The 22,655-nt window shown below is 42.0% G+C and overlaps 1 protein-coding gene across 1 annotated transcript in view; it reads right to left on the bottom strand.

Annotated features, from left to right (window-relative positions):
• The window catches only part of TES (testin LIM domain protein), a 51,879-nt gene extending 29,515 nt beyond the window's left edge, over positions 1-22,364 (bottom strand). The window contains exon 1 of the mRNA XM_066362529.1: positions 22,150-22,364. Within this exon, the coding sequence (XP_066218626.1) occupies positions 22,150-22,176 (27 nt within the window). The 5' untranslated portion in view covers positions 22,177-22,364. The remainder of the gene's footprint in view (positions 1-22,149) is intronic.
• Between the last annotated feature and the right edge of the window lie 291 nt (positions 22,365-22,655).

Genomic DNA, 22,655 nt, shown 5'->3' with positions numbered 1-22,655 from the left:
CCACCCCCCCTCCTTCCTGTCTCTCTCTTCCCCTCCTGCAGCCAAGGCTCCATTGGAGCAAAGATGGCCCGGGCGCTGGGGATGGCTCCTTGGCCTCTGCCCCAGGCGCTAGAGTGGCTCTGGTCGCGGCAGAGCGACACCCCAGAGGGGCAGAGCATCGCCCCCTGGTGGGCAGAGCGTTGCCCCTGGTGGGCGTGCCGGGTGGATCCCGGTCAGGCGCATGCAGGAGTCTGTCTGACTATCTCTCCCCGTTTCCAGCTTCAGAAAAATACAAAACAAAACAAAACAAAACAAAAAAAAGAACTCCTATTAATTATTCTTAATAAAATTACTATATCCTTTGCTTATAAGAATAAAATTCACCATTGCCCCCTCCCATACTCAAGTCTGAAACTCATGAGGAAGAATGGAGAACGAGCCCAGGCCGGGAGGCCTCCTCATGCTGTGTGGCCGGGCTATGTTCCCATGCTGCTGGTCTCTTCTCTAAAAATGACACAGTGTGTTAATGAGCGCCATTCTGACTGGTGTGAGGTGTTATCTAATTGTGGTTTTAATTTGCATTTCTCTGATGATTAGTGATGTTGAACATTTTTCATATGCCTATTGCCCTATGTTCTCTTTGGAGAAGTGTATGTTCTGTTCTTTTGCTCATTTTTTAAATTGGATTGTTTACCTTCCTGGTGTTGAATTTTAGAAGTTCTTTATAAATTTTAGTTATTAACCTCTTATCAGACGTACTGGTGAATATATTCTCCCATTGTGTGGGTTGTATTTTTATTTTGTTCATATTGTCTTTAGCTGTGCAAAAGCTTTTTAGTTTCATATAGTCCCATTTGTTTATCCCGTCCTTTATATTTCACTAGCCTATGGAGCTAGGGTGTGGAGAAAGGGAACTCTCCTGCACTGCTGGTGGGAATGCAGCCTGGTGCAGCCACTGTGGAAAACAGTATGGCCTTTCCTCAAAATATTAAAAATGGAACTGCCTTTTGACCCAGCTATCCCACTATTAGGAATATATCCCAAGAACACCAAATTACTGATTCAAAAGAAGATGTGCACCCCCATGTTTATGGCAGCATTGTTTACAATAGCCAAGATCTGGAAACAGCCCAGGTGTCCCTCAGTGGATGAGTGGATTAAAAAGCTATGGTACATATACACAATGGAATACTATGCGGCCATGACAAGAAGGAAATCTTACCTTTTACGATGGCATGGATGGAGCCAGAGACTATTATGCTAAGTGAAATAAGCCAGGCAGAAAAAGACATATCATGTGATCTCACTTATACAGTATGTGGAATCTAAGGAACAAAATAAACTGAAGAATGAAATAGAGGCAGAGGTGGGGTCACAAGGACCAGAGGGACAGCTGTCAGAGGGGATGGGATCAGAGAAGGTGAAGGAATTAGTGCAATTATATATACATGACACATAGATAGAAATAACAGGACAGCAGGTCCCAGAGGGAAGGGGGGTGGGAGTTGGGGGAGGCAGACAAAGGGGATATAGGTAGGGACATGGGGGAGGGGGGAAGGGTGTTGTATTCAGTGGGATGCTTGAATCCATGTTAACACAATAAATTAAAATTAATTAAAAAAATGGCAGTTTGGTCCCTCCTGTCCACTACACTGTTCATGTTCAAACTTCTGTCATGTCAACCTGGGACCACTGCCTCCTAATTGACTACTCCCTTTGTATGAAGTCATATTGCTGCACCCAAAATACTTCAGTAAAACCTAAAGATAATCACAACAATCTCCTTGTTAGGTATTTTAATGAGCTCGTGAATTTCAGGTCAGCACAGCCACGAAAGGGCCTTTCAAGCTGGCATCATCCTGGCACCCACCACACCTTCCTCACGCCCCCTCCAGCAGGCTCTGCTTCCAGGGGCTCCCCCTGCCTGGACCTCCCTCCCTCGTCCCACATCTGGCAAAATTCCACTCTCTACAGAACCGATCTGAAAGTCAGTTACTCTGTGATACCTTTCTTCATCTATTCACCAAAATGTTCTTCTGAATTCTTATTTGGTCTTGATACAAATTCTATTTCTATAGAGCCTGAGATTTATAGAAATAATGAATTTTATTTATTAGCTGTTTTAATTACAAATGATCTTTAACATAGCACACCTTTATCCCAAGGAATCCCCGCTTCCAAGCACACACACAAAGGCTCTGGGCAGGGATGGTGATAATAATAAATGCAGCAGAAAACATTTATTTTTCTTTTATTAAATTGAAGTATAATTGGCATATAATATCAGACTAGTTTAAAATATAAAACAATGATTCAATATTTGTATACACTGAGAAATGAGCACCACAATAAACCTACTTACCATCTGTCACCTTAAATATACACAAATGTTTTTCCTGTGATGAGAACTTTTAAAATCTACTCTCTTAAGCAATTTTCAAATATGCAAAACAATATTATTTATTGAGCACTTATACTGCCAGGCATGGTTCTAAGTTTTTTACGCGGACCATCATATTTTACCCTCATAATAATCCTATGATAGTCTGAGGTATTATTATCCGCATTCATCCAGATGAAGAAATTACAGCAAAGCCTTTTTAGCTTGCCTAAGGTGACTGTACTGCAAATACCTATGCTTAACTACTAGTGCCTAAACACAGGCCATGAACATGGAAACACCCTGGTTTAGAAAAACATTTAATAAATCAGTCTTTTTAAAAATAGAAAAAAACAGAATTTTTAACTTAAGAATAATCACTTAAGGCCCTGGCCGGTTGGCTCAGCGGTAGAGCGTCGGCCTGGCGTGCGGGGGACCCGGGTTCGATTCCCGGCCAGGGCACACAGGAGAAGTGCCCATTTGCTTCTCCACCCCCCCCACCTCCTTCCTCTCTGTCTCTCTCTTCCCCTCCCGCAGCCAAGGCTCCATTGGAGCAAAGATGGCCCGGGCACTGGGGATGGCTCCTTGGCCTCTGCCCCAGGCGCTAGAGTGGCTCTGGTCGCGGCAGAGCAACGCCCCGGAGGGGTAGAGCATCGCTCCCTGGTGGGCAGAGCGTCACCCCTGGTGGGTGTGCCGGTGGATCCCGGTCGGGCGCATGCGGGAGTCTGTCTCCCCGTTTCCAGCTTCAGAAAAATACAAAAAAAAAAAAAAAAGAATAATCACTTAAGATCTTTAGTTGTCAATACCACTTATTCAGAAACAAATGGGAACAAAACTTCATTGCAGATTCCAGGGTTCATTTCCACCTCCCTCCAGCTTTTCAGTGTGTGAAGTATTGTACAAAGCCAGAACCTAATAGGAATCTATGTCACCAAATCCACAGTGAGCCAAATGAACTGACATCTTTTTGTTCACACACACTAGTAGATAGACTATTCTGTTATGGAGGAAAAGGAAATAGTGATCTTTCATTCTTAATAGTACTTTATAAAAATTCTATTCTGAAGGCACTGGGTCAGCCTTTCTGGAATGTTAACAAATGAAATAGACGACTCCCACCCCGTCTTCCCCTAAATCTCTTAAGGCTGTGTAGTGACACAAGGACCATCACAAAGGCAAACTGTCTATACTACAATCTGAGACATAAGCAGGTTAGCTAAGACATCTAAGCAACCTCAGTAAATATGATGATGATAATATATCTGACAAAGATCAGAGTATGCCTGACCTGTGGTGGCGCAGTGGATAAAGTGTCGACCTGGAATGCTGAGGTCGCCGGTTCAAAACCCTGGGCTTGCCTGGTCAAGGCACATATGGGAGTTGATGCTTCCTGCTCCTCCCCCTGTTCTCTATCTCTCCCACTCTCTCTCTCTCTAATGAAAATGAATAAAATCTAAAAAAGTAAAAAAAAAAAAAAAAAAAAAGATCAGAGTAGATCCTGGTGTGAATTTCTTCATAGGGAACATTAATTAATTTTAGTTTGGTAGAATATTTTTAAGCACTTCTGATTATACTTTTTTTATTTTTATTTTATTGATGTTAGAGAGAGAAAGGGAGAGAGCAGGAGAGAGACAACATCTGTTCCTGTCTGTGCCCTGACCAGGGATCGAACAGGCAACCTCGGTGCTTTAAGATGACACTCTTATCCAACCAAGCTATCTGGCCAGGGCATGATTATACTTTTTCTTAATGAGTACTGGTGGCTTTGAGGGTGCAGGTAGTAGTAGAAATACCTCAACCACCATCTGTTAAGCTGTTACTACCTGCCAGGCACTATATCTATATATCTATATCTATATCTATATCTATCATCTCATTCACTTCTCAAAGCAACCTGTGGGAAACTGTTATCCGTATTCACAAACAAGGAAACTTAGACAGGTACACATTAAGTAATTGTGCAAGACTGCCCATCAGGCAAGAAGCAGAGCTGAGATCTGAATCCAGGCATTTCTAACTCCTAATCCAGGGTTCTTAACTATAAAGTCATAGTGTCTTTTTATACAAAATGAGACTATGAAGCTAAGTAATAATTTAACGGAGTGATATTTCTCATCTGTACCTTTCCTGGAACAATAGGTTTTGATCTGAAAGACTATCTGTTTGTCACTATCTAGGAGTTCCTCCTTCCCAGAAAAATCTGAGAACTGATTATTATTATAAGAAACCAGAATGTCTGCATACCAGCTGTACTAACACTGAAGACCTGGAGTGATTAATTCACACACACACACACTCACACACACGGGCCTTCAAAATAATGGGGTGTGAGTCAAGGAAGATCCAGGGTCCTGATGCAAAACAAGTCTCATCCAATGTTATAGTAAGAGAAAAAGAAATACTCAAATATGAACAAATTAAATCTCGAGTTAAAAGATCTATTCAAAATATAGACTTGGCCCTGGCCGGTTGGCTCAGTGGTAGAGCGTCGGCCTGGCGTGCAGAAGTCCCGGGTTTGATTCCCAGCCAGGGCACACAGGAGAAGTGCCCATCTGCTTCTCCACCCCTCCCCCTCTCCTTCCTCTCTGTCTCTCTCTTCCCCTCCCGCAGCGAGGCTCCACTGGAGCAAAGATGGCCCGGGCGCTGGGGATGGCTCCTTGGCTTCTGCCCCAGGCGCTAGAGTGGCTCTGGTCGCAGCAGAGCGATGTCCCGGAGGGGCAGAGCATCGCCCCCTGGTGGGCAGAGCATCGCCCCATGGTGGGCGTGCCGGTGGATCCCGGTCGGGCGCATGCGGGAGTCTGACTGTCTGTCTCTCCCGGTTTCCAGCTTCAGAAAAAAAAAGAAATATAGACTTATCACTAGTACTGAGAACAATTTGTGATATTATATATACAGCTAACAAAGTAGGGAATATTTCAAAATGAAAATGAAGTTATAAATATCCCCTAATTTTTGTGAGCAGTGGCCAGGGATAATATAATGAGGCAAACACTGAAATATCAGTATTTCCAGTTTTTAAAAATCATTAATTTCTACATTTACAATGCAAAACTTCTGTATTAGTTACAAATCACCCCAAAACTTGGTGGCTGAAAATAACAATTATCATCTCACAGCGTCTGTGGGTCAGGCAGATGGGAGTGGCTTCACTAAGTGGGCTGGCTCAGGGTGTCTTGCAAGGCTGCAATAAGGGGTCAGCTAGGACTGCAATCATTGCAAGGCTCAACCACGAGGGAGACCCACTTTTAAGCTCCCTTGCATGGTATCTCATAAGGCCACTGGTTAGCCCAGGAGAGTGACCTCGGAGACTGAGAGCACCCAAGAGGGAAGCCAATGTCTTCAATGTCAGAAGTGACATCCCATCACTTCTGCTATGTTACACTCTGGTAGCAACTGCCCAGGTCTCGCCCTCATTCAGGGCAGGGAAACACACAGGAATGAAATCTAGCAGGTGGGAACCAGTGGGGCATCTCAGAGGCTGCCTACTACAACTTCTTTACCATTTGACTTCAAACCCAAAGACCAAGGGATTTGTTATGAGACATATTACAAAGGGAGGAGGAAGTGCAAGGGGTGATTTTCTATCACCATTGCCAGAGGCGGATTAAGGCCAGTTGAGGCCCCAGGTGCAGAAGAAAATATTGGGCCCCTTAAAAAAAAAGAGAGACAGGTAAAGAAAAATACATGTTAACCACATTTTTAAATAAATAAAAAATATTATGAACTATTAATGTTAAAATTGCACATTTGAAACTGAACTTGATGTCATTAGAAAAAAGTGTAAAGCCCTGGCCGGTTGGCTCAGCGGTAGAGCGTCGGCCTAGCGTGCGGAGGACCCGGGTTCGATTCCCGGCCAGGGCACACAGGAGAAGCGCCCATTTGCTTCTCCACCCCTCCGCCGCGCCTTCCTCTCTGTCTCTCTCTTCCCCTCCCGCAGCCAAGGCTCCATTGGAGCAAAGATGGCCCAAAGGCGCTGGGGATGGCTCTGTGGCCTCTGCCCCAGGCGCTAGAGTGGCTCTGGTCGCAACATGGCGACGCCCAGGATGGGCAGAGCATCGCCCCCTGGTGGGCATAGCGTCGCCCATGGTGGGCGTGCCGGGTGGATCCCGGTCGGGCGCATGCGGGAGTCTGTCTGACTGTCTCTCCCTGTTTCCAGCTTCAGAAAAATGAAAAAAAAAAAAAAAAAAAAGTGGAAAAAAAAAAGAAAAAAGTGTAAAGTTGGGGTTTTGCGGGGCCCTTCAGAAGTCGGGGCCCAGGGCGCGTGCCTGGTGATCCCGCCATGAAATCCGCTCCTGACCGTTGCGCCTTTATTTTTCCATTTCAAATATTAATATAGCTCTTCATCCAAACGGGCATAGTAAAACAGAATTTTCCACTTTTCTTATAAATATCCCTACTCCCTTCAATTTGGTAGTCACTCAGGACCAGGAAACTGCCTTCCAGAAGACAGGGTAGAATGTGATTTTTAGTCTCTAAGCCTTATACTCATACATGACAATACATATATATATTATACATATATAATATATATACACACACACTTGTGCGTACACTTATATACAAACATACCTGTGTTATAGAACTCAATCACAAGTCAGAATGCAAAATATCAGGTTTAACTAGTAAGAAATTTCTAGAAATATATTTAAGAGAAAAATGTCACAATTTTTATAATATAGAATACATTCCTAGTCCTCCTTAATGAACACATAATAAAAGTAAAATGGAAAAAACTGACATAAACTTTACGCTATTACACACATCTAGCTGGTGACAGAATTAAGTAAAATAAAATATAGCTCCACTCAGTGATATCCAGATGCAAATTACTTGACTCAAGACTGTCAGCAGTTCATAACTACTTTTCTTCTACTGCCTACTTATAATGTATCTTTACAGTATTATTAGGGGCAAAATCATTTCAATTTTTTTTAAAAGATCTGCACTTTGGGTAACCAAATGATAAAAAGAAATGTATACTATCTGTTCAGTTTATGGTGGTTCCTTATAATCAAGTTCCAGATTGAGTACTATCAAATTATTTTTAAACTATTGCTTAACCTGACCAGGCGGTAGTGCAGTGGTGCAGTGGATAGAGCGTCGGTCTTGGACTCAGAGGACCCAGGTTCGCCAGCTTGCTTAACCTGACCAGGCGGTGGTGCAGTGGTGCAGTGGATAGAGCGTCGGTCTTGGACTCAGAGGACCCAGGTTCGCCAGCTTGAGTGCAGGCTCATCTGCTTTGAGCAAGGCTCACCAGCTTGAGCCCAAGGTCGCTGGCTCGAGCAAGGGGTTACTCGGTCTGCTGTAGCCCCTTGGTCAAGGCACATATGAGAAATCAATCAATGAACAACTAAGGAACCTCAACGAAGAAGAATTGATGTTTCTCATCTCTCTCCCTTCTTGTCCATCTGTCTTTCTCTCTGACTCTGTCTCTGCCACACACACACACAAAATAAATAAATAAAAATAAACTATTGCTTAAAGGAAATTGCTTGTAATGTTCAACAAACACCCCTCCTGTGCTGAAACTGCTGCTCAGTGAGGACTGGCCAGCTCTGGCCCCACGGAAGGACGGCTGCAGCACAGACAAGCCCTCCAAACCTACCATTATTAGCTATAAAAGGGGTATTAAAGAACTGATTACAAAAGGCATCTGTAGGAGTCCTTTAGAAGACTTTAATCGTGACAAACAATCCTAATTTCATCTTGTGTCATTACCTCCAACTGGCTCCACAGAGAAGACCTAACAGCTGAATACTGAGAGGCCAGTATTAGAATTCTGCGTATCCCAAACTTGAATATTTGCATCATTTGTGCCAGACCTAAGGGCTGTAGTGTCATTAGGAGTAACCTGTTATAACAGGTGAGTGAGGGCAAGGGGTGGGTGACTGTTCAATTATGTGACTTATTGCCACTAATTCTCTATCGAATAAAAGCACATGCAAGAAAAGAGGACAGCACAGGTGTGGTTTTCACAGAGCAAAGAATGAAGACAAGGGCTCGGGCCCTGGCTGAGAGAGCCACCCAAAGAGGCTGCGGGGGGCGGGAGGGGTTAGGAGGACCCAAGGGAACCTGGAGAATAAAACCCCATGCAAAGAAGGCACAGGAAACAAGGACTGGAGGAGGGGTGTGGTATGCAAAAATACAGTCCTGTTTCCCACTTTTGCCTCGGATTGGCATCAGGGGCATTTAGAACAAAAACGAAATCTTACAGCACAGATAGGGGGGGTCTTGTACAAGGAGAGAAAGAGGGGAAGCCTCAGGGACTCTCCTGAGCGACGCCTTAGCTCTTACTTCCTGCCTAGCCTTTCACACATCCCCTCCTGCAAAAATTTGAATTGCGTTTGCACGGTGTGGTGTGTAAGCATAAGCACTTTAATTACTTTTTGACCATGTTTTGATTTTTCACCTATTAGAGAAATGGTATGATTTCACATACTTTTCGTTAGATGTTTAGACTATAGCCCACAGACTTCCCCACCACAAAAGGTACATAGATGTCATTTTATTTTTTTTAATTTATTTATTTTTTATTTTTTATTTTTATTTTTTTAAATATTTTATTTATTGATTTTTAGAGAGAGGGGAGAGAGAGAGAGAGAGAGAGAGAGAGAGAGAGAGAGAAGTGGAGGAGCAGGAAGCATCAACTCCCATTTATTGCCTTGACCAGGCAAGCCCAGGGTTTTGAACCAGCAACCTCAGTGTTCCAGGTTGATGCTTTATCCCACTGCGCCACCACAGGTCAGGCTAGATGTCATTTTAGATTTGTCAAAATTTAGGGAAAATAAACAACTTTCAAAACATGCCTACACCACCTTTTTACAACTAGGATCAAATTTCAGTTGCATGTTAATTTAATTTTCCTTCATCTTGAGGAACAACAAGCAAATAAATCAAAATTCAATTTGACTAGATTAGAAAGTGGGCCCATTCTCAAGTGACCAATGATGTCATAGAAGCTACAGTGCCCTGATTCTTGATTCTTTCATATGCACAGAGGGCTATGAGCATATTTCAGAATGGAAAAACCCTTTCTACAGCTCATTGTGAGAGGTTGAGAAGACTTGCGTGCTAGTATAGAACAGGTATGAAGTTATGATTTTTTTGCTTAAAAAATCATCTTTAAACATAGTGGCTTGTTTCAGCTGTTTATTCTGTAGTCTCAGATCATGATATTCCACTCCTGCTTTTGCTGTTTGGAGCCTTGGGCTGAGTTCAGCGGACTCACTGCAGGTGCAGTGGACTTGGGACAGCTGACCCAGAGGAGCCTAGCCCGAGGTGTTGCATCTATTCCTGTGGCCTGCCATCCTTCAATATGGTGCACGAGGCTGCTTCACATGGCAGCCGCAGGGCTCCAAGAAAGTAGTTAGAAGCAAAAGGTCTCCTGAGGTCCAAGCTTGCAGTGCACATAACATCACTTCCACCATGTCTATTAGCAGTCCCAATTCAAAGGGTAGGAAAATAGACTTCATTTCTCAATGGGAGGTCCTGTAAAGAATTGTGGCCATTTTTGCAATTTAGCATAAAAACTCTGAGGAAGATTCTGTTCAGAAAAATGTACCTGTTCCCAATACTGGACCAGAATACCTGGTAATGTTAAATTAGATGCCCCTACTCCAGAGAACCTAATTAATACTTTGGTATGCACTCAGACAAGTACTGGAAACAATTACTTATAAATGATTTAAAAACTAAAATCAAAATAATTTGCAAATTATAAAAAGGGAAAAAGTTAAATCCAGTAATTGAATACATCCAAACCATTCAACTTTAAAAAAACATTTCTTTATGCTCCACAAAGCACCAAGTATCAATAGTTTCCTGGAAAACATGTTGTCATGAAATGCTTGATAATATATTCACATGCCCTACTAAATGGTTTGGAGATCTACGACGGATTTTCCTCTCTCTACCTAGGATTTCCTGATAATGATTATGATGTGTCTATTTACTGTCAATATGCAGACACTGTACTTGGTACTTTAAAACCTTCACCTCTGTAAGGCCAGTAGTCACGACCATCACAGCCAGGCACGTGCAGGTTCCCATTAGATTCGGACAGACGGTAGAGAAAAGCAGAACAAAAACTGGTGGGCCACACCTTCTATTCTAGCCTTACATCCAGCCAGCGAGTAAACACAAACACACTGCGCACCAAAACCCACTCATTCAGTGCTCACAAAGCTACTGACACATCCGAGTTTTCCTAGAATCAAAGGCCCCCACTAGTTCAGTCACTTCTAGTTCCCCATCTCCTTTTCTCTGCACAAACTGGCTTCTCCTTCATCACCCCACAATCTTGGCTGCCTTCTCTCACTCTGAAAATAGGATCTCCGGCCTCCTCTTTCTTCCTTCTTCTTAAAACATTTTGGTGTGGCCTGACCTGTGGTGGTGCAGTGGATAAAGCATCGACTTGGAAATGCTGAGGTCGCCGGTTCAAAACCCCGGGCTTGCCTGGTCAAGGCACATATGGGAGTTGATGCTTCCAGCTCCTCCCCCCTTCTCTCTCTCTGTCTCTCCCTCTCCTCTCTAAAATGAATAAGTTAAAAAAAAATTAAAAAAAAAAACATTTTGGTGTGAAAATCCCTCCTCCAGCACACATTAGCATAACAAAACCCCCTCCCAAGCAGGAAGGTAATTAGCAGTATCACCTGGGCAGCATCATTCATGCAGGCAGCGCCATTTTTAACAATAAAAGTGAGCAAAATCAAATAACACAAATTTTACAAATTTATTTGTCCAACAATCTCCATTACCTTTATCCCTCTGGTAAGACAGATTTTCAGATAAGAATCCTGTGATTTCGAGAGTTAAGTAACTTTGCTAAATTCACAAAGCCAGTAAGTTCCAGGACTGAGAACTGAGCCCAGGATTGTAGAGCTGACAATCAACCTTCCTGCAATGCCCTCTAGTGCTCCAACCTGTAGCTTAAGGTGACCAATGCTCTAAGGGGGATGGAAGATATGTTGAGTCAACGGGATCCCAACTCACAAGGGGAGCCATGCACAGCCTGCATTAGCTAAACCCGGTGTGATATTCCCCCTTCTACCTCAAGAGATGACATAGTGCAGGGGTAGGGAACCTATGGCTCATGAGCCAGATGAGGCTCTTTTGATGGCTGCATCTGGCTTGCAGACAAATCTTTAATAAAAAAAAATAATAACATTAAAAATAGAATATGTTCTCATGTATTATAATCCATTCATTTCCTACCGCTCATGTTCATGGTTGCAGGTGGCTGGAACCAATCACAGCTGTCCTCCGGGACAACACCAAATTTTTATTGGATAATGCGTAATGTACACGGGTCATAGTATGGCTCTCACAGAATTACATTTTAAAATATGTGGCGTTCATGGTTCTCTCAGTCAAAAAGGTTCCCCACCCCTGACATAGTGTATTAAACAAGAATCAAAATTAGGAGAGAGGTATAGACCCTCAACTGTAGGCCCAGCTCCTGTACTAGCTGTGACACACTTCCTTTTTTCAAACCTGTGACCTGGAAAAATGACAAAGTACTGCTGATCATGGATCTCGGCTTTTAGAAGAGTCAAAACTGCAAATATAACAGTAAGAAGAGCAACAGTTGACTGACTTTTCGCAGCCATGTTCTTTGGCTCATGCTATTGCTTTTTCCTGGAATGCCTTTTCTTTTTTTTTTTTTTTTGCCTAATGAAACTGAATTTATCTTATAGGAGTTAGTTTGATTGTTGTTTCCTCCATAAAATACTCCCAAACTACACAAGTAAAGTTAATTACTCCTGCTTCTGAGACTCCTAACAGTAGTCTGCATTCCTGTTATGGCAGCACTACTCGAAGTGGGGCAATCCAGATGGGACACGAAGGAATGAGAGTAAGCAGTTAGGAATGATTAGGCAATGTGATGCACTTAATATATTCTTTTAATTAGCCTTGTATTTGTCTTTTTTAGTAAATTATTTCTTATTGTTTTTAAAAATACAGGCCTATGACAGATTCGGGTTTTTTAAAATGATTACGTACCACAGATAGTTTGAGAAACACCATATTACAGCATCTATCTCTGTCTATCCAGCATTGTGATTAGTTTACATGTCTGTCTTGCCCACCAGCTAGCTTCTACCCTGCTTTTTTTCTTTTACTCTGCCAAAGCTGATACCACAGTCTCTTGGGGGGATAAAAGCTCAACAGGCGACGTTGATAGAAACTGAATTGAGATTCCTCTCTGGTCTTACTTTTAAACTGTCCGTCTTAATATTCTTTATGAAAAACAAAGGCTACCTTTCTTCTGTTAAGCCCACAGCTATCTCTATTGTAGGCCAGCACCCCATAAGGAAATGGACAAAAAAAAAAAATCCAACAGATTTTTTACCTTTACTTTGTGACTCACTCTGTCAGGCTTTTATGATGTTACTCATAGCAACACAAAATCCACCCAGCATCTGCATGATCATTTAGCAATGAAACATGATATCACTTTATCTTCAAACAAAGCAAGGGAAAGTTTACTGCGGCTACAAACTTACAGACTCAGCACCAAGGCATCTGTCTGAGGCCAGCCTGTGTTTTGCTAGACTCATTGGTCAGATAAAAAGCTATGCAATGGACATACAAAACCCCTTTTTACAATCCTGCCAGTGGTCAGAATGCCACTGTAATAAACACAAGCTAAATCATTCATGATTCAGAGATTAACTCTATGTACATAGCAGTAGCCTTGCTGTCATTTAGCGATGAGATCTCAGCAGTTCTCACTGCCTGGCTCCTCATACAGCGCCTCCTTCACACTTTGCTCAAACCTGAGCAGTCTCCCATTCTTAGCAGACTCCCTGATACATCTAAAATAAAGGCAGTGATTCCAGGAATCAACCAATTTGTAAAACTATGTACTCAGTGTGACAGAAGCAGAAATACTTCCACAGCACTGTCCTGATTACACCTAGTGAGTTTCTTGTGGCTTTTTCCTCTACCACCTTCTGTTCTTTCCTAATATTTTTGGTAATAAACAGTTATTATACTGGCTGGTTGAGAAAGAAGAAAGAGAAAAGCAATTAAAAAGTCATTTTAGGATCATGGCATAAACTTGCCTTAGAAAATTATATAATATTTATACATACCCTTACTTCTTTAATTCAGCAGTACATAAGTAGAGAGCTGCATAGAACGGGCGCTTAGAAATATTTAAAACAAACAAGTCAAACTACTATAAATCTCCGCAGCCCATCCCAGTCCGGGGCTCTATCCACTGCACCACTCCCTGTTCAGAAAACTACTATAAATCTGATTGGAACTCTCTTACAGAAGAGTCAAAGACTGGAGCTGGAGAGCTGAAAAGCATAACCTCTAAATTTAATTCTCAACTAACAGTGCTTAAGAAAACATTTAATACACGAATATTCATTCAAAGAACAGGGGTGAACTATCAATGACCAAATTATTGTTCCTAATATCTTGAAAATCTATGATATTTTGAAACCTGTTTTCAACTTGGTTAGTCTTTTTTCTATTTTCCTCTCGTCAAAAAGGTTGATTTCATAATTTGTAATTTACATAATATCTTCTGAACATCACCATTTGTTAAAAGCAAAATAATTTCCTATATGTACTGTATATGAATGATCTAAAAAGTTTTTTAAAAATCATAGTTTCAGTTAATAAGGCAGTGAATACCAAACAAAAATTAGTAATGACTGCAAACAGGAAACACAACTCAAGAAAGACTCTTCCATACATATTTAATCAGGAAGAAGACTTACTTGTATACATATAGCTGTAAGTTTGTAATTAATGTAGTCTTATTCATTTATGAGCTTTTTCTGCATTTTAGTATATAAAAGCTGCTTTCTCATTTCTTTTACATTTGCCATTGTTTAACATAAACAGAATAAGAATCCCTAATTACAAAGCTTGCAAAACCAGTAACCGATGATAAGAATCACCATTAAACTACCCGTGCTCTCTCTGTGTTGGAGTCTAGTACACTCTGACATGTGAAGAGTTCAAGTTGTGCTTACTTTCTACCATTTACTCTCATTTACTCTTTTGCTCTAGCATTCCTCTCAGCATTAAGTTCTGTGTTACAAGGTATTATGTCCTTTGTGTTCACACCATACCCAAGAGTCTACACCAGTGCTTGCCACACAGTATGCACATAGTTTTTAAATGAATCATTGTATTTGGACAGCAATAACTTTTAAAGAAAAAATTCCCTCCATTATTGTTCATTTTCCTGTAAGTAAATATCAAGGAAAGTAATTTATCACTTACAGGCTTATCTGACCTGGGCTAATGGATCCGTCTATATATAAGGTCTACCGGAAAGTTCTGTCCATTTTTGGAATAAAACAAAATACAAATTTTTCTTACCATCAATAAACTTTATTAAATAATACAATTGCCATTATTATTAATAATTTCTTGCCAGCGTGAGGGCAATTTGTATATCCCATTTTTGAAAAATGTTTTATCTTTTGATGCAAAAAATTGAACCAGTGCTTGTTTGATATCTTCTTCATTTTTGAATTTTTTGCCCTTCAAAAAATTTTGTAAGGACAAAAATAAGTGATAGTCGGAGGGTGCTAAGTCCGGGAAATATGGTGGATGCAACAGACATGCTTCTGTAGCATTTCTTCCTTGTTGAAATTCATAAAAATTACAGTGGCGTAAATGAACTTTATCAGTAGCCATGGGTACACTATGGCTTCACAAATAAGACTAACGTGAATCAACTTTGTTTTAGTTAATTTGCTACGTCAGTATGTATACATTAAGTGATAAAAATAGAGAGGCACACATGTGCCAAATAAACATGTACTTACGTGTCGAAACTTGTTATGATAGAAACGGACAGAACTTTCCGGTAGACCTTATACCTTTGAAGCTTAACGGGACAGATTTATATTAAACTTATCATCTTCAAATACCCTATAAATATTAAAAAGGTGAACTAATTAAGTAAAAACAAGTTGAAAAAATAGCTAAGATTTATGAAAAAATATTAAGTTCAGTACACTATGACATTTCATTAAAATCACACATTTTATATATCCTTGGCTTGTGTGATTTCTAAGCACTGTGGAACTTTATTATTTTCAGAGATGACTGATAATATTTTCCACAGTGAAAAAGTCATAGGATATGGAGAAACTTTAGAAATCACTTGGTTCTCCTAGTAATTTTTTTTTATTAAGTGAGAAGTGGGGAGGTAGGGAGGCAGAGAGACTCCCGCAAGCGCCCCAACCAAGATCCACCCAACAAACCCATCTGAGGTCACTGCTCCATTGCTCTGCAACTGAGCTATTTCAGCACCAAGGCTATGGAGCCACTCAGTGCCTGGGGCCAATATTCGAACCACTCAAGCTGCAGGAGAAGAGAGAGTGAGTGAGAGAGGGAGAGAGAGAGAGAGAAGAGGAGGGGTGGAGAAGTATATGGTTGCTTCTCCCGTGTGCCCTGACTTGGAAACCGGAGACTTCCACACAATGGGCTGATGTTCTACCGCTGAACCAACGGCCAGGGTTGATTTTTATAGATATGGAAACAGATCTAAAATAGCCAACATTACACCAGACATATCAATTCTCAGTCCAGAGTGATTTGAACAATATGTTGGTAAACAGAAGTGAGAAAACTGATGTACCACAGAACTCTCCATATTCACAGCTCTTTACATATACTGGGCACTTTCTGGCCTTTTCTAATTTAACACATTGTGGTGATTTGGTTTATAAAAACTTATACTCAAATTAGCATCAGGCCACATTGTATTCCTACTTCTAGTTCTCAGAAAAAGAACAAAGAAAACAGTCATCTTTTATAGTTTACCACTCAATAAGAATTTGTGGAGAATGGCCACCAACTTCTTAACCTCTTCCTACTAAGTAGACTCCTCAGAGTACCCCTGTTGCTCTCTGGTGGTCCGCAGTGTGAGCTCCATACTTACAATGTGGTGGAATCCTAGAGCTCCGTGAGAGCCTCGGGCTAGAACTGACCATGTTGTTTCCACTGATTCTCAACAGATGCTTTTGTATAAAGAGTGAGAAATTTAAAACCATGACAACACCACAAACCAGTACTCCTCCCACCCAGCATGGAATTCTTTTTTTAACTAGTCTTGGCTGTGTGGTCTGCCACTCCAGTGGTGCACTGAGCACTATGCTGCTAGAGACAGGAGAGGTGTTGCGTACGAGCCCATGTGAAAGGCTTTCTGTCAACTGTGGAGTTCAGCAGGTAGAACAGACTCTTCTGCAGCCCAACCATGAGTGCCTATACACAGTTTCGGTGTCACTGGTTAAAATCCCAAAGTGGAGAGCCAAATGCAGGGTCACTACTATTCAAGACCATATTGAGTACGTAGAAGTCGTCAACACTACTACAGCTCCCAACAAAAGTTGGGAGAATCTTAGAAGATGTGGTCCAGAATATTATTAAAGCTTACAAAATTTCTTTGCCTGTAAAACTCTCCCCAAACTTCCTTTTAATAATACTTTTACTTTATTTAGACTGTCTCTGTCCAAAGAGGTCAATGGCAACTCATTCAAAAGGGTATGGGTAAAGTATCAATATAAATAAAATAGAAAACACCAGTAGGGTGGTAACTGTTGGAATAAAAACCACTTCCTCTAATATAATTCTTTTAAACAAATAAAAATGTTAAAATGTATCTTATGCTATTTCTCTTTTTATATTAAGATAATTCATCTACCATATATTTAGTGAACAAGGCAGGGTCAGAGAGGACTGAGATTAAGGCTAGGTGGTATGATGGAAGGAGAATTCTAAAGACTATGGTTCAAGTTCATAGGTGCTGTGGGTTTTGGATGAACCAATCTAAGCCTGTTCCCTTATCCTTAAAATGAGAATAAAGTTTACTTCATAAGATTGCTTTGAACAGCAAACAAAGTAACTATGCAAGTATAAATAGGATATGAATCCACTTCTCAATAAGGTTATAACCTAGGAAGAAGAAAACTATAAAGAGGCAATTTTCAACAGTTGTACCACAGAAGTTTTAAAATGTGCAATATCTGACTATGTAGTCAGGGACACCGACCTCTTTTCCCTTACATTATCCAATAAAAAAAAAATGACAACAGCCAACACAAAAATAGCCACTTGGCGTCAATGAATCAAAATTATATGTATCTTTTTGTCAGATCGGCCAAAAATGTATTTGTTGGTGTGCCACAGAATTTTAGTAATTACTTTTTTGTTTTTTCTTTTTTTAAATGAGAGGAGGGGAGATACTGAGACAGAGGAGGGAGACAGTGAGACAGAGGAGGGAGATAGTGACACATTCGTCCAGACCATGATCCACCCAGGAATCTTCATCTGAGGCTGATGCAAATGAGCCACTGGCTGCGGGAGGGAAAGAGAGAGAGAGAGAAATGGGAGAAGGAGAGGGAAAGAAGCAGATGGTCACTTCTCCTGTGTGCCCTGAATGGGAATCAAACCTGGGATGTCCATACGCTAGGCTGACGCTCCATTTACTGAGCAAACCAGCCAGGCCCAGTAATTAGTTTACTTGTATCATGAGATGGAAAGAGGTTGAAAATCGCTGATCTAGAGAAAGAAAGTGTAAGTGTACTAAGAGTTACAGGTAACACGTTTGGGAATCAGTAGAAGAAGATTTTGCATCTAACTTAGAAATAAGAAGAAAGATTTCATGAAAAATAGTGTATGGTGGAGGTGTGTCTTGAAGGATGAGTATGATTAGTAGTGTAGATGGGCAAGCAAAGTCAAGAGGTGAGGTGATGGTAAACAACTAATAGCCAAATGAGACATAAATCCTCAATTCTACATCACAGTACAGTATAATGGAATAAAATCAATAGCAAACCTACTACACTTCTATTTAAAAATAATATTCAGGGCAAGTTAGAGAAAGTGACTTTTCATATCCAATTAATGGAATGAATCACATCATTGATCAGAACAGAGAAAAGCTGAGTATCACTTTATTTTCTCCTGTACTTGCTCTGTGTGACAAAGTAACCACCTCCAAGGCCCTAGAAGTACTTTGCCCTGCCTTCCCATCCCCACCCCCAGCCTTGCCAATGATGCTCACCCCAATAATGGCTTCGAGCTGAAATCTTTACATTTGATCATCAAGGTCACTATACACTTGCCTTTTTCACTTCAGTCCAGATCCACGTAAGAGAAAATGTTTACTCTGATTTCTAATAGAAATAATATCTATGGTTCCTTCTCTTTCCAACTGCAATCCTTTGTTTTCCCTATGTGTGTTTTTTGCTTATTTGTTTGGTTTTTGGCTAATGACAGAAGCTTGTAAACAAGTTTGGATGCTGAGCCAAGGGTCTTTTTAGTGACCTGTAATCTTTAAAATGCATTTCATCTTTTAAAAATAAGAGTAAAAGAATCAAAGAGTATCAGACAGAAATGCAATAAGTTAGAAAGAATCAAAAGACAGAAGTTAGAAGGCAGAATGAATAAGGCAAGAAATTAAAAGCCTTGCAGCTATTTCAGGCAGCATATGGAAATTACTGAGGTTCTCTTTCTGCTATGGTTCTCCTTCTTCCTTGGTATATTTTTAAAGAAAAAAAAAAGTGGTTCTCATGGGAGAGTAACACAGAAACGAAAGAGAACAGCTGGCTGTGGGCAATGATTTATCATTCCCCCCAAAATGAGACTGTTTCTGTTTTTCAAAGGCCACTATTTTTCTTCAAGTAGACACAGGCTCTACTTACATAATGTCAATTATAATGAAGAGACTGAAGACATAAGGAAGAGATCTACATGCATAATTCAGAAGACAGTGCAAAGACATAAAAGTCAAGTTCTAGTCTAAAATATTATTAAAACAAAAACTCTGTATAACCAAACTAGCTCTCATATCCTAGCAACAGCTCACTTACTTCAAACAAAACAAAATATAGTAAAATCTAACTATAAAAACCCCTTGTCTTTGTGACAGTGGGTTTTTACTGGGAATTAATCTAAATGTGTGCAAATGATGTGGACACCAACCTCACCTTTTAGAAACCAAGAATCCTATAATAAGATCATCCACCTATATTGTTGTGGAATAAAGACAACTCTAATTCTTCTTACACAAAATGCTAATGGAAACAAAAATAATTTATTTTATCCACCTGGGGAAAATTCCTTATGAAATCAACAATATATGTGTTATAGAAGAAAAAAATGCCACATATCTTTAAACAGAAGTCAAATTTAGTTTTATTTAAATGATTGGCTGTGTCTTTGTTCCAACGTCCGACTTGGCTTTCTAAAAGTGACATTCAAACTATATTTCTTGTATATCCCAGTCAAAAAGAAGGGAGACATGAAACCTATCGAGGTACCAACACAGGGAGAGAAGGTTCTGCCCAGTAGATCAGATATAATCTTGTAATGCTTCCTTCCTCTAATGTGTTAAAGAACAACTTCTAAGGGGAACAGAAAGTTTTCTTTTGTTGTTGTGTTTGTTTTTAGTTACAGCTAAGGCTATAAAATGTGTTCCTGCAATTTTCAACCTGTGGGCTGGGAAACTTTTTGTGGAATCCACAGAGCACCAGACTTTTCAAGGGTCCCACAAAGGAAGAGAGAGGGCATGTTTAGCAGTCAGATGGGACATCTTTGGGGTCAACATCTACTGGTTGAGGACAAGGTAGTGAAACAAGGATTTGTTATTGTCATGGGATTATCTGTAAAAGTTTTAAATTTATGGGATCTTTTTTCTTATGGAAGGAAAGGAGGAGGATTAGACAGAAGGATCACATTCTCAGTCAAAAAGATAACCTTTTAAAGTAAAGGAGAGATGGAGAATAATTATACCATACAGCAAGGGCATTATTTACCATAATCCACATTTTGAAAATAAGGAAATTGTTTATACGAAATGTCTGTGTTTTTCCATTGTAAGTGCAAAGTTAATTCTTAATTTAACTTTGGAATCCCCCCTAGGAATTACTTCTTGTCTCAAATACTTTTTTTTCTTTTTAAATTGTTTATTGAAGTGACACTGCTTAACCAAATTATGTACCTGTCAAGTGTACAATTCTACAACACATCATCTGTACACTGCATTGTGTGCCCACCACCCAAAGTGAAATCTTCTTCCATCACCATATTCAAACATACTTTCAAAATCACTTTTGGAAGTTGACTTTTTTTTTTAAGTAGATTTTATTGTTCAGAGCAGGAAAATTGAGCAGAAGTCACAGAGCTGCCATACATCTGTCGTCCCATACTCAGCTTTCCCGGGTACCAATATCCTGCCCCAGAGTGGCACAACTGATGAGCCTACATTGACACAAACTTATCCACCAAGGTCCACTGCTTTTCTTAGGGTTCATTCTTGGTGTTATTTAGTCTACGGGTTTTGACAAATATACAACATGTACCGAAACCATTATCAGCTGCATACAAAATAATTTCACTAACCTAGTAAAAATTCTTTGCTTCCTCCACCAAAGGATGCTGACTTTTAAAAGTAGTTTTTGAATCCATATATTATAAGCATGAAGAAGACCCCACCCCCCAAATTTTGGACTACTAAATTCGGTAACTGTCACTCACTTAAAAAATAGTGTTCATCAACAGAAGGTTTTAAGCAACCAAAACGTTTTCTTAGGGACAAGCAAGATTAACAAAAAAATCAGTGTCATTTAAATGCAAATAAAAAAAATTAAGCAACCAAGTAGAAAAAGACTAAACTGCAATCACAATACTATTAAAATTTACATGATCTTTTCCTGCCCTTGGATTCCCTCTGAGCGCTGCTTCTAATAAAAAGATGAACTGTGTTTCCACTATAAGTTTTTGTTTTTCAACAGCTTCTTAACCTAATATTTTGTATTTTTGTACATTTTCAAAAATACAACTTGGGGCTTGAACAGAATTTATGTTCAGGTCACGCATTCTGTCTTTAGGAGATAAAAATAATAGCAACGTTGGCAACTAGAGTGGGCAAGAGAAGAAAATTAGGTTCTCTTCTTTCTGCAAAACTTTCTTCCCTGTTTGACAAAGCGCAGCTGGCTTAAATTTACTGCAAAATAACCATGAGCAATGCTTTGGACTGAGACCTCACACACAGAACAGTACCAGAATGTAACATCAGAGTTCCTCTGGAGTCACAGTCTGGTCCCCACCCCTTTCTCCCGGGAGACGAGAGCCTCAGGTGACTGGGGCGCAGCTCGGGCTGCGGGCGCCGTGCGTCCTGACGCCCCGGGCAGCCGGACGAGAGTGCCTGCGGCGCTAACCGCACCGGGGACACGGCCGTCTGGGGCTAGCTGCCCACCAGGGAGTACGTCCGATGAGGGAGGCAGTGCTTTGGGGAAAAAAGAAATGAATGGCAAAGGGGGAAAAAAATCACATTTCACGTTACGGGCAGCCGCGAGTGTGCAGGACGCGCACTCGATCAGCACGGGCTCCGGGGCCGGCGGCCGCCCAGCGGGGAGGGGCCGCTCTGCGCTGTCAAAGCCGCACCGCGCGCGGCCCAGGGCGGAACCCGCCGGACTTCCCGGGACAGGAAGAAGTGGCGTCGCGGTCCGCCCGAGCTGTCCCGAACCTCGTCCACTGCTTTCCGGAAGGCCAGGCCCACTGGACACCTTAAGGAAAGTTTCCGGCGCTTCCAACCGTCGGACGTGGGCAGAGGCCCCGCGCCCGCCCCGCTCGCGCTGCCGACGCCGCGCCGCTCCCGGAGTTCAGGAGTTAACGGGGCGTCGGGCATCCCGCCCCCGGGGCCGGTCGCCGTGCCCGCGACGCCGCTGCCCGGGTGGCTCGCGCCGGACGCCCGTGCGCCCCTCCCACTGCCGGCGGCCAGGTGAAGCGGCCGCCTCCCGCGCCCCTACCTTCTTCACTTTCGGCTCCAGCTCCATGTCTGCGTGTCCGAGCGGCTCCCTCTCCCGTCCAGGGTCTCACGCCTGGGCTCGCCTGGCCTCCGGCTGCGCCGCGGGGAGTGATGGGCGACCTGCGGGACCAGCGCCACTGCGCGGCCACTCGCCCAGTGCCGTCAAACTTCCGCCGCCCCGTCCGCGGCAGCGGTCCTGCGGATGGGACGGGAACAAAGAGGCCCCGGCAGCCAATGGCAGCAGCGCAGCGCCGGGCGGCCGCCAATCACCGCGCGCCGCACGCACCTTAGCGGCCCGATTGCGGTGCCGTCAAGGTGAGGGGCGGGGCCGCGTTCGGGGCGGGGCCCGAGGGAAGCGCTGCCTTTGGAGGGGCTGGCGCCTCCGCGGAGGCGTTGGCGGTCTGCCCGCCCACTTGTAACGTCTAGGGGCCCAGCCGGCCTCCGATGAGCATCCGGAGGAGCCTTTTCCGTTCTGGCGGCTTGTACTTGTGTTTGCCGTCTACCTGT

This window comes from Saccopteryx leptura, chromosome 2, assembly GCF_036850995.1.
Source record: "Saccopteryx leptura isolate mSacLep1 chromosome 2, mSacLep1_pri_phased_curated, whole genome shotgun sequence".
In the NCBI taxonomy this organism is placed as follows: domain Eukaryota; kingdom Metazoa; phylum Chordata; class Mammalia; order Chiroptera; family Emballonuridae; genus Saccopteryx; species Saccopteryx leptura.
Note: the sequence above shows the minus strand (reverse complement) of the source record. Positions and strands in the feature narration are given on the sequence as shown.